This window comes from Triticum dicoccoides, chromosome 3A, assembly GCF_002162155.2.
Source record: "Triticum dicoccoides isolate Atlit2015 ecotype Zavitan chromosome 3A, WEW_v2.0, whole genome shotgun sequence".
Lineage (NCBI taxonomy): Eukaryota > Viridiplantae > Streptophyta > Magnoliopsida > Poales > Poaceae > Triticum > Triticum dicoccoides.
The window spans coordinates 641,810,705-641,826,007 of record NC_041384.1 but is presented as its reverse complement, the minus strand read 5'-3'; the positions used below and the strand labels follow the sequence as shown (position 1 = coordinate 641,826,007).

At 45.2% G+C, this 15,303-nt stretch overlaps 1 protein-coding gene across 1 annotated transcript; it reads left to right on the top strand.

The window, feature by feature from the left end:
- Window positions 1–951: 951 nt before the first annotated feature.
- Window positions 952–5,225, top strand: LOC119269833 (4-coumarate--CoA ligase-like 5). The gene is made up of 6 exons (XM_037551756.1): window positions 952–2,144; window positions 2,256–2,445; window positions 3,375–3,520; window positions 3,604–3,671; window positions 3,804–3,906; window positions 4,761–5,225. The coding sequence occupies exons 1-6, from the start codon at window positions 1,101–1,103 to the stop codon at window positions 4,884–4,886; spliced, it is 1,677 nt and encodes a 558-aa protein (XP_037407653.1). The 5' UTR covers window positions 952–1,100; the 3' UTR covers window positions 4,887–5,225.
- Window positions 5,226–15,303: the final 10,078 nt, after the last annotated feature.

Here is a 15,303-nt window from a genome sequence, read left to right as displayed (position 1 = left end):
TTAACTCCTTATATATGAATATCATCATTGTGTAAAGATGGAAGTATTCAGATTAGCAAATATTTAGCTTAAGGTGTGACTAATACCCAATTACTCACTGTTTCACCGTGTTTTCTTTTTCGAGGACTTTGCTTATCTCCTTTGATTACTAAGATTTATATTTTCTCTTTCTCATTTTGGCTTCTGTTATGAAACCAGCTTCAGGTGTGAAACGATGAGAACACGAGGTACGTGGTTTTTCTTCTAACCTTATAAATGAATTTCTTTCTTTACATATCGTCACATTTTCAAATTTTTGTTTGAAAATTAGTCCTTGGTACTTTTGATTACTTTTAATATTGTTTTGCTACTTGCAAAGTTGTTTGAGTGGTGAATTGTTTTCAGGTTACTCAGAATACCTCCTTTCGGAAATTTGAATTAAAAGAACATCACTTATTTTTAAATGGAGGGAGTACTTATTTATTGTGTATTTGTTGCAACACACAGGCTCTTTTGATATAAACTAAAAATTTGTAGTTAGTGTTGTTCATTCAAACTAATTGACTCGAGATCATATCCCATGGCCTGAACTAGAATCCCCAAAAGATGTAGCCGTTTTAATTTTGTCATCATAACCATGCCCCGCGACACATGTCTCGGTCCAAAACATTATTGTTCATGGCAACCAACATTTTCTTCATTGCGGAGTACAAACTAGACCATACATTTGGGGGGCCGGAAGGTTGGCGGTGTGTGATATTCTTTTTGTCTCGTTGCAACCCAAGGACATATTTGCTATTAATTCCTACTCTCTCCGTTCCGAATTACTTGTAGCAGATATGGATGTATCTAGATGTATTTTAGTTCTAAATACATCCATTTCTGCTACGAGTAATTTGGAACGGAGGAAGTACAAACCAAAAAGGCCTCCGGGACAAAATAAAGGCCTCCAGGAAAAGAAAAACTAAACCTGCACATACACCGACAAGCCGAGCAGCGAGCACACCGCCTCCATTGCGATCTGCGAGTTGCGACGGGAGGACCGGATAAGCCACGTCACTCCTCCGCCTGTTCTGCGCTGTTTCTCCGTCGAAAACACCACAAACAAAGCAAAACTTCCAATGGCCGAACCGGCGGCGGCGCCCGCCGGGATCGACCCGCGCAGCGGATTCTTCGCGGCCACGCGGACCTTCCACAGCGTCCGCTCCGCCTCGGCGGGCGCGCTGCCGCCGGAGGCGCTCCCGGTCACGGCCGCGGCCTACGCCTTCTCGCTGCTCGCCTCCCCGCTCCCCGACCGCCCCGCGCTCGTCGACGCCTCCACCGGCATTGCCGTCTCCTACCCGTCCTTCCTCGCCGCCGTCCGCTCCCTCGCGGGCGGCCTCTGGTCCTCCCTCGGCCTCCGCCCCGGGGACGTGGCGCTCGTCGTCGCGCCCTCGCGCCTCGACGTCCCCGTGCTCCACTTCGCGCTCATGTCCATCGGCGCCGTCGTGTCCCCCGCCAACCCGGCCTCCACCCCCGAGGAGTACGCGCACCAGGTCGCCCTCTCAAGGCCCGTCGTCGCCTTCGCCGCGCCCGAGGTCGCCGCCAAGCTGCCCGCCCACGTCAGGTCCGTCGTCCTCGGGTCCGATGCGTACGAGAGGCTGGTGTCTGCAGGCGCGGGGTCCGCTCCCCCGCCGATGGCGGTGAAGCAGTCAGACACGGCGGCCGTGCTCTACTCGTCGGGAACGACCGGCAGGGTGAAGGCCGTCGCCATCACGCACCGCAACCTCATCGCACTGATGTGCACGCACTCCGAGAACCGGAAGAGGGCGGCAGCGGAGGCCACCGAGGCGGGCGAGGAGCCGCCGCCGCCGGCCGTCACGCTGCTCCCGCTCCCCCTGTTCCACGTCTTCGGGTTCATGATGGTCCTGCGCTCCGTGTCCATGGGGGACACGACCGTGCTCATGGAGCGCTTCGACTTCGGTGCCGTGCTGCGGGCGATAGAGCGGTACCGCGTCACGCTGCTGCCCGCGGCGCCGCCGGTCCTGGTGGCCATGATCAAATCCGAGGAGGCGCGCCGCCACGACCTCTCGTCGCTCCTCGTCATCGCTGTCGGCGGCGCGCCCCTTGGCCGGGAGGTCGCCGAGCGCTTCGCCGCTATCTTCCCCAGCGTCCAGATTGTTCAGGTTAAGCATCAGATTCCATGCAGGCTGCAGAATACTACTGAATCTTCTGTGCGCAATGAAGACTGCTCTTTCTGATCTGTGTGCAAATGATTCCGTCGATTCATATTACAGGGCTATGGTCTGACGGAATCATCTGGCGCTGTCGCCGGGACGGTAAGGCCGGAGGAGTCCATGAAGTACGGCTCCGCCGGCAAGCTGGGGTCGCACCTGCAGGCGAAGGTAGTCGATCCGGCTACCGGCGAGGCGCTCGGGCCGGGCCAGCGCGGCGAGCTCTGGATTAGGGGCCCACTCGTCATGAAAGGTGAACACTGCGCAGCATGAACTGGGTCATTGCTCTGACCATTAAGCATGTGCATACTACCAATAGTTTGATTGTTTAGACTGTGCACGTGGAAATTTAATATGATTGCGTTGATAGCGATGTTGATTGATGATGATTCGTCGCCTAAAACCTTTTATAAATCTATTATTGTGTCGTGGTTTGATTCCCTTTGTGATGTACTTGTCCCAGCATTTATCATGTGAAAGCTGTGTACTCCCTCCGTTCCTAAATAGTACTCCAATAAGTCTTTTTAGAGATTTCAATAAAAGAGTACATACGAAGCAAAATAAGTGAAACTACACTATAAAATATATTTATATACATCCATATGTAGTTTGTATTGAAATCTTTAAAAAGACTTATATTTAGGAACGGAGTAGTTTATCCATAGCAATGTGATGGTGATGTGAGATGCCTTCTTTTAACAGAGACATAACTTTTTGTTAATGACGACTTTTGTGTTAATTCATGTAGTTGCCAACATTTATCCATTGAAGTAATAGTAGGAAATTCGATAAATCTTCAACCCTGGCAGCAATGCACGGATGCTTGTTCTCCTGCTTAATAGATTAGTCATGCCAGCATGCCAGTGATATTCTGTTGGAACTTGTTAATTGAAATCATCTGTTAGAAACGAGGACGTCTCTCATATCTGCTACCAGCCATACCACCCTACAGTTTGGTATGGAGAGTGACATTACAACTGATAGACACTTGACTGTGCTTGGCAGATTATAGCATCGTACCACTGTTGCTTTTGCCTTAGTATTATTGGGCCCTCACAATATAAATGTAATTTTAATAAGCTTATGAAGACAAGAATCACAATACAAGCGATCTAAACATTGTTGCTTTTGCCCTATTGTTATCGGGGCCTCACTGACTCACCGGTGGTGTTTTTTTTTCAGGTTATGTTGGCGATTACAAAGCAACTGCAGAAACAGTGGACTCAGATGGCTGGCTGAAAACTGGCGACCTTTGCTACTTCAATGAAGATGGATTTCTCTACATTGTTGATCGTTTGAAGGAGTTGATAAAGTACAAAGGATACCAGGTACAATTATACTATTATCGTTGGAGAATTTTGCCTCGCAAGATTCTGTCTGCATGATACTGATATACTACATCTTATCTCAGGTGCCTCCAGCTGAACTGGAGCATATTCTAACATCACATCCTGGAATTGCTGATGCTGCAGTTATCGGGTAAGTATATTTAGTATGAAGTGCAGTAAACTTGGGAAAATTCCAATGAATCATATATTCTTAACAATATGGTATGATGCTCTGTTCAGCATGTGGCAGTATATAAGATGCCCCCTCCTATGCACTATGCAGATATCCAGATGAAGATGCTGGGCAAGTGCCAATGGCTTTTATAGTGAGGCAACCAGGTTTAAACCTTACTGGCCAACAAGTCATAGATTACGTGGCTAAACATGTAAGTTTCTCCTTCTCATTTTCTCAATGCCACTTTCGCTACCAGACATAGTTCGGTGATGAGTTAAAAGTGTGTGTCATAATCAGCTTTATTTTGCCTTTTGGCAAGCAAGCTGAGCAATTGCAAGTTGAGTTAGGCCTAGTCCTGTTTTTAGTATTGTTAGTGACACTGTCTCTAAAGTATTTTAACATTTTTTCCCTGATGGGAGCAGCACCACTGAAATAGTATGTATCATATTGTTGCAAAACTATAGAGGATGGGATCATCAAATTAGATATCTGCGTGCCAAACAAAGGCACATGTCAAGCACACGAACAAGCTCGTGCTCGTGTGTCATGCACACGACAAACATAGCAACACAAACCTGGAGTTGATTTGAAGAGACCCACATCAACATTAACAAAAAAAACATCATTTCACCTTTATGTGCACAGCATATTCTTTTGTCTCCTTGTTGCCATAATTTGCAATTGTCTTGCCACTTACTACTCCCTCCATTCCAAAGTAATTAAAGTTTTAGGTTCAAACTTCATAAAGTACATACATCAACATATGTTGCATACATAAAAATGAAGTTTTAGCAAAATATTTAGAAGTTTTGTATAAACTTAGGTTTGTCCTAAGTCTATAATACATCAACGTCTACCGCACCAAATTTGCTTCATTATGAAAAATATTTGTATATTATAGATATTTGATATTTTAGATATTTCATATTGTAGGTATTGGTAGTTTTTTCTATAGAAACTTGGTCAATCTTAGAAAAGTTTAACTTAGGACAATTCTAAAACTTCAATTGTTTTGGAATGAATGGGGTGCACTAAAATCAGATCTAAATGTTTATCGTTGGACAGGTTGCGCCCTACAAGAAAGTCCGCCGAGTGGCCTTCGTAGCGGCAATACCCAAATCTCCTGCGGGGAAGATCTTGCGGCGGGAGCTTGTGCAGCAGGCCATGTCCATGGGTGCCTCCAAGCTTTGAGATGTAATTCGCTGTGCAGATTTAGACGATTTCTTTTTAGAGAGGAGGCGCTTGCCCGGCTTTAGCAAACTGAAGCCCTTATAGCGTTCATAACAAGGAATAAAAAAGGTAACAAAAATAAAAGGATACAACACTATTCTTGTCCGAAAAATTGAACCTCAAATGCTCACCCTATTTCCCTGTAAACACCGTGTAGCCCTTGGGACGAAATGTAATTTCTTTTGAGTGAAGAGGGTGCAAGGATCGTTCGTTCGTGCAGAGTCTGATAGAACATGTCTGTTGCAAGGATGGTTGAAAAGCTATTTGCTATTGATGAATTCACTCAGGTTTGTCATCTGACATTTTTGTATCTTACGTTATTAAACATCGATGGAGCGAAGAAGTTTTTTTTAATTGTTTGAATTGCTTACCACATATGTCACGTGATGACGGAGGGACGGAGTTGAAAAAACCCTGGCTCCGAGGAAACCGAGAAGCGGGAGTTGGAAAGAAATTACGGGCCATTGCGGCTTACTGCTCTTAGTGGTACACAGGCAACACAAATACTTTAACACTAGATAAAAGTATAAAATCGCCTGATCGGGTTATTTCCCCTTTTTCTAGTCATTTTTTGAAAATACTAAATAAACATTTTTTAAATGACGAACGTTTTTGCCAAGCACGTACAAGTTTGAAAAATTGTGTATTTTTTAACCAAACTTGTAAAACAGGATTGATTTTTTAATTTGTGAACGAAATTTAAAGCATGAACTTTTTTGAATTTCTGAACAAACCTTGAAAAACAGGAACCTTTTTTAATACCAATCAATTTATGACAATCACGAACAAGTTCGAAAAACAGTGAACAATTTTTGACTTTGTGAACATATTTTTCAAAATAGGAACATTTTATAAATTTATGAACAAATCTTGAACAACGGGGACATTTTCTAAAAACTGTGAACAAATTTTCAAAATGGGAAAGTTTTGAATTTGTGTACAAATTTGGAGAACAAATTTTGAAGCACGAACATTTTTTGAATTTTGTGAACAAATTTTGAAAACTCCCGAACAAATTTGGAAGCGTGAATTTGTTTTGAATAGGTGAACCAAATATTGAAATCCGGTACATTTTCTGAATTTCGAAAGTTATGAACTTTTTTGTGCAACGAGAACATTTTTTGAATTTTGAGAATATTTTTTCGAAAACTGAACATTTTTTTAAAACAAGAATGTTTTGGAATTTGTGAACAATTTTTTAAAGTAATAAAGTTGTTTGAATCTTGAGAACAAATTTAGAAACGGAGAACAAATTTCGAAGCACGAACAATTCTTTAAAGCACGGACATTCGTTGAAAATATTCGGAACAAATTTTAACACGGAGAACAATTTTGAAAAATCCCGAATAAATTTGGAAGCATTAATTTTTTTTGAATACGTGAACAAAAAATTGAAATCTGGTACATTTTCTGAATTTTGAAAGTTTTGAACAATTTTTGAATTTTGAGAAGTTTTTTTTTGAAAACTGAACATCTTTTGGGAACATGAACAAAAACTTAAATATTTTGAAAAAAGTTTGAAAGAAAGAGAATAAAAGAAAAGGAAACAAAAAACAAAAGAAAGAAAATTTGTTGAAAAGAGAAATTAACTTGAAAAGGAAAACTAAAAGAAAACAAAAAAGTAATGAAAAGAAAAGAAAAAAGAACCAGAAAAGGGAAGAAGAAAAAACAGAAAGAGTAAAAAAAGAAAAAAATGGTTTAGGAACTTTCTAGATGGTTCTCAAAACCAGTAAGAACCGGCTAGGAACGCTCTAGAAGGTTCCCAAAACCGAAACCTGGTAGACACTTGTCGCTACAGGGCCGGCCAAAAATCGCTCGCTAGTTAGATCCCCTTGTGCGATTCGTCGACAGTTTCACGCAACATGCGTCCAATAGAGAATTCCCTGCGAGCTCGTTATGGGCGACGGAGTTGAGACCATCCACAGTGGGAGTAATATAGGTTGTAACTGTTGGAAATATGAGCAATTTACCAAATGATTTTATTAACAAAAATACTAGATAAAGCATGACTAATATAGTAGAGATAAAACAAGTCATGCTTCTGACAGAGAGAAGGTAAATAGCTTCTGCATATATGAACCGTAGCCTATCATATCTATAGCAGACAGTAGAACTAGTTGCATATATGAGGTAGAACCTAACATATTTAGGGCAAGTACTAGTACGAGAAACTGTGGCAGGATATCTAACAGAAAGAAGAACACATACGTGACAGCAGCAGCAGTAGCACTGGACTTGGGGTCGGTGTCCTCTCCAGCCATGTCGTCGAGGAGGTTGTCGACGTCGGGGAAGAAGTCGTCGGAGTCCGGGGCGTCCGTGACGAAGGAGTCAGTCAGTAGTCGCGCAGAGCGCTCCCCAAAAACCTTATCACCCTTCTCCCGTACAGGACTCAAAGAGGTGCGGTTTCAGAGGCCTACTGTCCCGACCTGCGGTGCACATCGCAAGCCGGGATGAGGAAGACAGCAGCAGCTCAGAGATTGGAACCGGTGGCGAGAGGAAGGAGAAGTTCTGGTGTGTCTCTCTGGGAGGAGCGACCTTCCTTTTATAGGCGCAAGAGAAGGAGGCGAGAGGGCAGCTACGAGAGGCGAAACGAAGAGACGGAGGCGAAGCGAACAGCCAGCAGCCGAAGGGCTGCACCGTTCGCATTCGAACTCCACTTTCGCAAAAACTCTTTTCAGCTTCCGTGCCTTTCGTATACCCGTAGTGCGTGGCAAAAATTTAGATATCGGCTTGGCTCATTCCCGCAACCCGCGACGCGTCGTGACGAGGCGAGGCGTGGCGAGGCAGGCGGCGGAGGAGGAGCGCGCGTGGATATCCCTCTTGTTCTCATCCTCATACAAGTGGGGAAAGAACCTCCCTTATAAGGAGGTCCAATTCTCACTAAACTAGCAATGTGGGACTAAACTTTTGTACCACCTCTTGTCTTGCACAAATGGGCTAAGTGGGCCTTTAGGATTTATTAGGAATTTCTGAAACTGCTATTGGGCTAGGCCCAAAATAGACAAAATTCCAGCAATCCCTACCAGATTCCAGAGGCACACAGAAATTTGCCTTTGGTTCCAAAACACTGTTTTATATACCGGTACTGCAGTGGAGACTGTTAAGTTGAACTTCCACCTAGAACTCTATGCTACACTAGTAAGCAACTTGAACAGTGGACTGGGCCTTGAACTGCAAGTTTTCTGCGAATCTAGCTTCACATAAAGCCTTAACCAATACATGGCTACCGTGGGTCTTCCCCGTGGGTGGAGCTTATGCGACATACTCCGTGACCTTTCATGAGTTTACTAGAGAGAACCCTACTCTCATAGATTGCGACGTTTGACAATCAGACTCATATAGATGTATTCTTCAAAAGATGTTCTGCAGGATAACATCTCTGCTTAAATAAGCCATTTAGAACACATTAAGATATACATCAACCTGCCATGCAGATTAGGAGAGTATTGCATCTTCATGGAGTGGTATTTTGAATAGTAAGGATACTCTCCTCTCAGCTGACCAACAACTTGTCTTCCACATCTAATTCACGGGATCTCCGATCACAAAGAATAGGTTACCACTGTGAACAACTCCTATTGTGGGTCTCATACCCATCTCCCTCGATGCATTATCTATCACATTATGTGATAGACCCTTAGTAAAAGGATCTGCCAGATTTTTAGACGTTTGGATATAATCCAATGCAATAACTCCAGAGTTTTTCATTTTCCTGACAGACTTTAACCTTCTCTGAACGTGTCTTGATGACTTCATGTTATCCTTTGAGCTGCTCACTTTTCGTGTCACAGTTTGATTGTCACAGTTCATAAGGATACCCGGTACATGTTTCTCAACGACCGGCAAGTCATTCAAGAGCCGACGAAGCCAATCTGCTTCGACCGTAGCTGTATCTAGTGCTGTGAGTTCTGCTTCCATTGTTGACCTCGTTAAGATGGTCTGCTTGCAAGACTTCCAAGAAACAACGCCACCTCCATGAGTGAATACATAACCGTTCGTGGCCTTTATCTCATCAGCATCTGAGATCCAGTTTGAGTCACTATACCCTTCAAGCACCTTTGGGTGCCCGGTGTAGTGAATTCCATAATTCACTGAGCCTTTCAAATAAAGCAAAACTCTTTCTAGAGCTTTCCAATGCACATCTCCTGGTTTTGAGACAAACCGACTCAGTTTGCTATCAGCAAAAGAGATGCCAGGTCTTGTAGTACTGGCTAAGTACATAAGCAAACCAATAATATGAGAATACTTCAATTGGTCTCTAGCAATTCTTCGATTCTTTCGAAGTAACACACTTGCATCATAAGGTGTTGAAGAGGGCTTGCAGTCACTATAGCCAAAGCGACTCAAGATCTTTTCCACATAGTGAGATTGAAGCAATGTAATCCCACCATCATCGTCTCTCAACAACTTAATGTTCAGAATGACATCAGCCACTCCTAAATCCTTCATCTCAAAACAGCGAGATAGGAAATTCTTGACCTCCTTAATAACATCTAGATTTGTTCCAAAAATCAGTATGTCGTCAACATACAAGCAAAGGATAACTCCCTCGCCCCACCATGGCGATAGTACACACATTTGTCAGCTTCGTTTACAACAAAGCCTGCGGCTGTTAAAGTTCTTTCAAACTTCTCATGCCACTGTTTAGGTGCTTGCTTGAGTCCATACAAAGACTTCAGCAACTTGCACACTTTTCCTTCCTAACCATCTAGTACAAACCCGTCTGGTTGTTCCATATAGATTTCCTCGTCCAACTCTCCATTTAGGAAAGCAGTTTTAACATCCATTTGATGAACGAGAAGACCATGCGAGGTAGCTAGTGAAAGTAGAACTCGAATAGTGGTCAGTCAAGCCACAAGTGAGTAAGTATCAAAGAAGTCTTCACCTTCCTTTTGGGTATATCCCCTAGCCATGAGCCGAGCCTTGTACTTTTCAATAGTACCATCAGGCCTAAGCTTCTTCTTGAATACCCATTTGCATCCTATAGGTTTGCACCCATAAGGACGATTAGTTATCTCCCAAGTTTCATTCGCCAAGATGGAATCCATCTCGCTACGAACCGCTTCCTTTCAGTAGTCAGCATCTTCAGATGCATAGGCCTCTGAAATAGAATTGGGAGTGTCATCTATGAGGTACATAAGAAAGTCATCACCAAAGGACTTTGCAGTCCTCTGTCTCTTGCTCCTAATAGGAACTTCATTGTTCTCCTCCATAGGACTTTCAAAGTGTTCCATCGAAATTGTAGGTTCGGTAATTGTAACTGGTTCCTGATTCGATGAACTAGGCATCTTCTGATTAGATGAGGTAGCCATATCCTTCATGGGAAAGATATCTTCAAAGAAAGTCGCATCATTCGACTCCATGATCGTACCGACATGCATGTCAGGTACCTCAGATTTTACAACCAAGAATCTATAGCCAATGCTATGAAAAGCATATCCCAGGAAAACACAATCCACAGTCTTTGGTCCAAGCTTCCGCTTCTTTGGAATTGGAACATTGACTTTTGCCAAACAACCCCATGTTCGTAGATAAGAGAGTTTTAACCTTTTCTTCTCCCATTCCTCGAATGGAGTTATCTCTTTGTTCTTTGTGGGAACTCGGTTTAGGACATGCCATGCCGTCAATATCGCCTCCCCCCACCATGCCTTGGACAGACCCGATGTGTCTAACATGGCATTAACCAAATCAGTTAGAGTACGGTTCTTTCTTTCGGCTACCCCATTTGACTGAGGTGAATAGGGAGGCGTCCTCTCATGGATTATACCATGTTCCACACAAAAAGCATCAAATTCATTGGAAAAATACTCTCCACTACGGTCGGACCTAAGCCTCTTGATTTTTCGATCAAGTTGGTTTTCCACTTCAGCTTTATAGATCTTGAAAAAGTTCAAATCCTCATCCTTAGACTTCAGAAGATACACATGGCAGTATCTAGTGGAGTCATCAATTAACATCATGAAACATTTCTTTCCACCTTTTGTCAAAACATCATTCATTTCACATAGATCTGAATGTATGAGCTCTAGTGGTGCAAGATTTCTCGTTTCTGCAGTCGTGTGAGACTTACGAGGTTGCTTAGCTTGCACACACACTTGACACTTAGATCCCTTGACAGTGGTGAAACTAGGGATTAAGTTCAACTTCGCTAGTCGCGACATGCAACCAAAGTTAACATGACAAAGACGTGAATGCTACATATTGGATTCACTATTGTTGCAAATATGATTAACAACTTTATTGCAAACGTCCGATAAGGATAAACGAAACAGACCTCCTGACTCATAGCCTTTACCAACAAAGGTTCCATACTTGGATATTACAAATTTATTCGACTCAAAGACAAGCTTGTAGCCATCTCTACACAGAAGAGATCCGCTAACAAGATTTTTATTGACGGAGGGGACATAATGCACGTTCTTCAGCCGCACGATCTTCCCCGAAGTAAACTTCAGATCGACCGTGCCAACACCACGAACAGAAGCACTTGAACCGTTGCCCATCAGCACGGTTGAAGTCCCTGCGGTCTGATAAGACGAAAACATGGCAATATCACCGCATACATGCATATTAGCACCCGTGCCAATCAACCAATCAGGAGAATGACATACTGAAAGAATAGTGGGAAATATACCATACCCATCATCCTTCATGTCAGTGTCTCCAATGACAACATTAGCGGTCTTGCCGTCTTTCCCAGGGTGACGCTTGTCATAGCGATTAGGGCAACTATGTAACACCCTCGATGCGGCTATATCTCCCATGTGTCGAAGCACGACTTAGAGGCATAACCGCATTGAAAGCAATGTCGCAAGTGAGGTATTCTTCACACAACCCATGTAATACATAAGGGAAAGAGATACATAGTTGGCTTACAATCGCCACTTCACACAATACATGAATAAAGCATTATATCAACCAGATACAATCAAGGTCCGACTACGGAACCAAAATAAAAAGAAGACTACCCCAAAAGCTACACAGATCCCCGATCGTCCCAAGTGGGCTCCACTACTGATCAACTAACACGAAACACAACAATGAACAAGATCTTCATCAAGCTCCTCCTTGAGCTCGGTTGCGTCACCTGCACGATATCATCGGCACCTGCAAACTGGTTTTGGAAGTATCTGTGAGTCACGGGGACTCAGCAATCTCACACCCTCGCGATCAAGACTATTTAAGCTTATAGGTAGGGTAAAAGGTATGAGGTGGAGATGCAGCAAGCACTAGCATATATGGTGGCTAACATACGCAAATGAGAGCGAGAAGAGAAGGCAAAAACACGATCGATAAACTATGATCAAGAAGTGATCCTAGAACAACCTACGTCAAGCATAACTCCAACACCGTGTTCACTTCCCGGACTCCGCCGGAAAGAGACCATCACGGCTACACATGCGGTTGATGCATTTTAATTAAGATAAGTTTCTGGTTTTCTACAACCGGGCATTAACAAATTCCCATCTGCCCATAACCGCGGGCACGACTTTCGAAAGTTCAAATCCCTGCAGGGGTGTCCCAACTTAGCCCATCACAAGCTCTCACGGTCAACGAAGGATATTCCTTCTCTCAAGACATTCCGATCAGACTCGGCATCCCGGTTACAAGACATCCTCGACAATGGTAAAACAAGTCCAGCAAAGCCGCCCGAATGTGTCGACAAATCCCGATAGGAGCTGCACATATCTCGTTCTTAGGGCACACTCAGATGAGACATCCTACGAGTAAAACCAACCCTCAAGTTGCCCCGAGGTGGCCCCGCAGTCTACTCGGTTCGGACCAACACTTAGAGAAGCACTGGCCCCGGGGGGGAGGGTTAAAATAAGATGACCCTCGAGAGAGCGACTCCCAAGGTAAAAGTAGGTGGTAGTGAGGCAAATGGTAAAACCAAGGTTGGGCCTTGCTGGAGGAGTTTTATACAAAGCGAACTGTCAAGGGGTTCCCATTATAACCCAACCGTGTAAGGAACGCAAAATCCGGGAACATAACACCGATATGACGGAAACTAGGGCGGCAAGAGTGGAACAAAACACCGAGCATAAGGTCGAGCCTTCCACCCTTTACCAAGTATATAGATGCATTAATTAAATAAGAGATATTGTGATATTCCAACAAAATATCCATGTTCCAACAAGGAACAAACTTCAATCTTCACCTGCAACTAACAACGCTATAAAAGGGGCTGAGCAAAGCGGTAACATAGCCAAACAACGGTTTGCTAGGACAAGGTGGGTTAGAGGCTTGTCTTAGCAATATGGGAGGCATGATAAGCAAGTGGTAGGTATCGTAGCATAGGCATGGCAAAAGAGCGAGCATCTAGCAAGCAAAGATAGAAGTGATTTCGAGGGTATGGTCATCTTGCCTGAAATCCCGCAGGGAAGAAGAACGAGTCCATGAAGAAGACAAATGGACGTAGTCTAACGGGTCCTCACAAACGCGACGTTACCAGATTACCGAGAAGAAGTACACCGGAAAGAAAGCAAACAACATAGTAAACGACCATCACATAAGCATGGCACGATGCACAAACAAGTATCATGCATGTCCGGTTTAATGAAGCATGGCATGGCAAAGTGCACAAACAATCCTACAAATTAAGTGGAGCACAATATGCAACTCCGTTGCATATTGACGAAACACCACGTGACTTATTTAGTTCGATCTTGTTTATGTACCCAACAAATTAAATGTTGTTAAACATGGCAAGAGGGTGAAGCAAAAGAAAACTACCTATCTAGGCAAGTTTAAATGAGGCCGGAAACAACGAACAACAATTCCGATAAATCCCCATATGCATATATTAGGTTTGGTATTCTTCTTCCCTAAACACAATTTTAGAGTTGTTAAACATGCAAAGCAAGTACACCATGTTAAACTAGGCATTTTTCTACCCCATTTTCATATAAAGATTATTTACAACCGAGCTACGGTTATTTAGTTATGAAATAAAGCATTTTAACGAGTTATTTAAGCAAATTTAAACAAACAACATTCTAAACATAGATGAAAGTGGCAAATTATTAATCTACACAAAATTCTAAGCAATTTTCATATATAATTTGTTTTAATCCGATGCACGGTTAATGAGGTATTATATGCATGAACTCCAGGGACTTTTCTGTAAAACTGGCAGCCTCTGGAAAAAAACAAAATCACCAGAGCCTAAAAAAAGACTGGGCCGAATCTGGCCGGCCCAAAGTGCACAGGGGGGTTTCTCACCCGGTGGGCCTGGCCCAGATCGGGAGGGAGGCTGCAGGAGGGGCGCTGGGCCCTCACCAGAGCCTAAAAAAAGACTGGGCCGAATCTGGCCGGCCCAAAGTGCACAGGGGGGTTTCTCACCCGGTGGGCCTGGCTCAGATCGGGAGGGAGGCTGCAGGAGGGGCGCTGGGCCCTGGCGACTCGAGAAACAGGGCGCGCTCAACACGCTAGCGAAACAGGGGGTCGAGCGCTCGTCCTCCTCTGCATCTGCTTCGATGCAGAGGACGCCGGCGATGCAGGAGGCCGCAACAGCGGGACTGGCGGCGGCTTGAGGGACTCCGGCGGCGGGGAACTTGAGGCAGCAGCGGGACTCGAGGAGCTCGGCGAGGGGCCGAGGCAGAGGATGCCGCAGCCGCGAGGGTGGAAGCAGGCTCCGGCGGCTTACGCAGGGCGGCACGGTGGGGCTTGCTCCAGCGAGAACGAGGTGGAGGCGGGTTTGGGCGACGCTCGGGACGGTGGCCTGGTCTCGGGCACAGGCGATCTCTTGAGTGGCTCGAGGAAGAGCACCATGGATCGAGAGGAGGGAGCTCGAGTTCGTCTGTCTCGCATGAAAAGAAGCAGATGACAGCAGAGGGAACGATGGGCCGCGGTGGATCCCTCGGGGACGGATCCGATCCGGCAGCCGCGGGCAACCAGCGACGTCGGGAAGGCCATGGCGACTCGACGGTGGCGGCGGTCCATGGCGACGGCTCCGGGCGACAAACCATTGTTCCTGTGAAGGTTCAGAGAGAGGGAGAGAATTGCGTGAGAGGGAGAAAGCAGAGGGAGGAAGGAGAAATAAGGGGAGGCTGCGAGGGCCCTGGCCTGATGGATCTGGCGCCGTTGGGCGACTCCGGTGACTTGCCGGCCGGAGGCGGGGCTGGACGGAGAGAGGACCTCGGCCTCCTCTCGATGCTGCGAGCACAGTGCTGCGGGCACTGTAGCGAAGCGACGGCGGCGCGGGGACGAAGTGAGGAGGCGCTCAGGCGTTTGCGCGCTGGATCGAGGGCTCGAGGAGCACCTCTCCTTTAGTGCTGGACACGCACGGGAGCAGGGAAGGGGAGGCGGCTGCGAGCTGGTTGGGTGGATCGGTGCAAATCGAGGGAGATGGTCGGAGCGAGGTGATTAGCCTGGCGCT

What these genes read in the sequence shown, in the direction of transcription:
- LOC119269833 (XM_037551756.1), top strand. Translation starts at nt 1,101, where the DNA reads ATGGCCGAACCGGCGGCGGCGCCCGCCGGGATCGACCCGCGCAGCGGA. An exon ending in CCAGCGTCCAGATTGTTCAG is followed by an intron (nt 2,145 to 2,255) that starts GTTAAGCATCAG and finishes TTCATATTACAG; the next exon opens with GGCTATGGTCTGACGGAATC. An exon ending in TAGATTACGTGGCTAAACAT is followed by an intron (nt 3,907 to 4,760) that starts GTAAGTTTCTCC and finishes ATCGTTGGACAG; the next exon opens with GTTGCGCCCTACAAGAAAGT.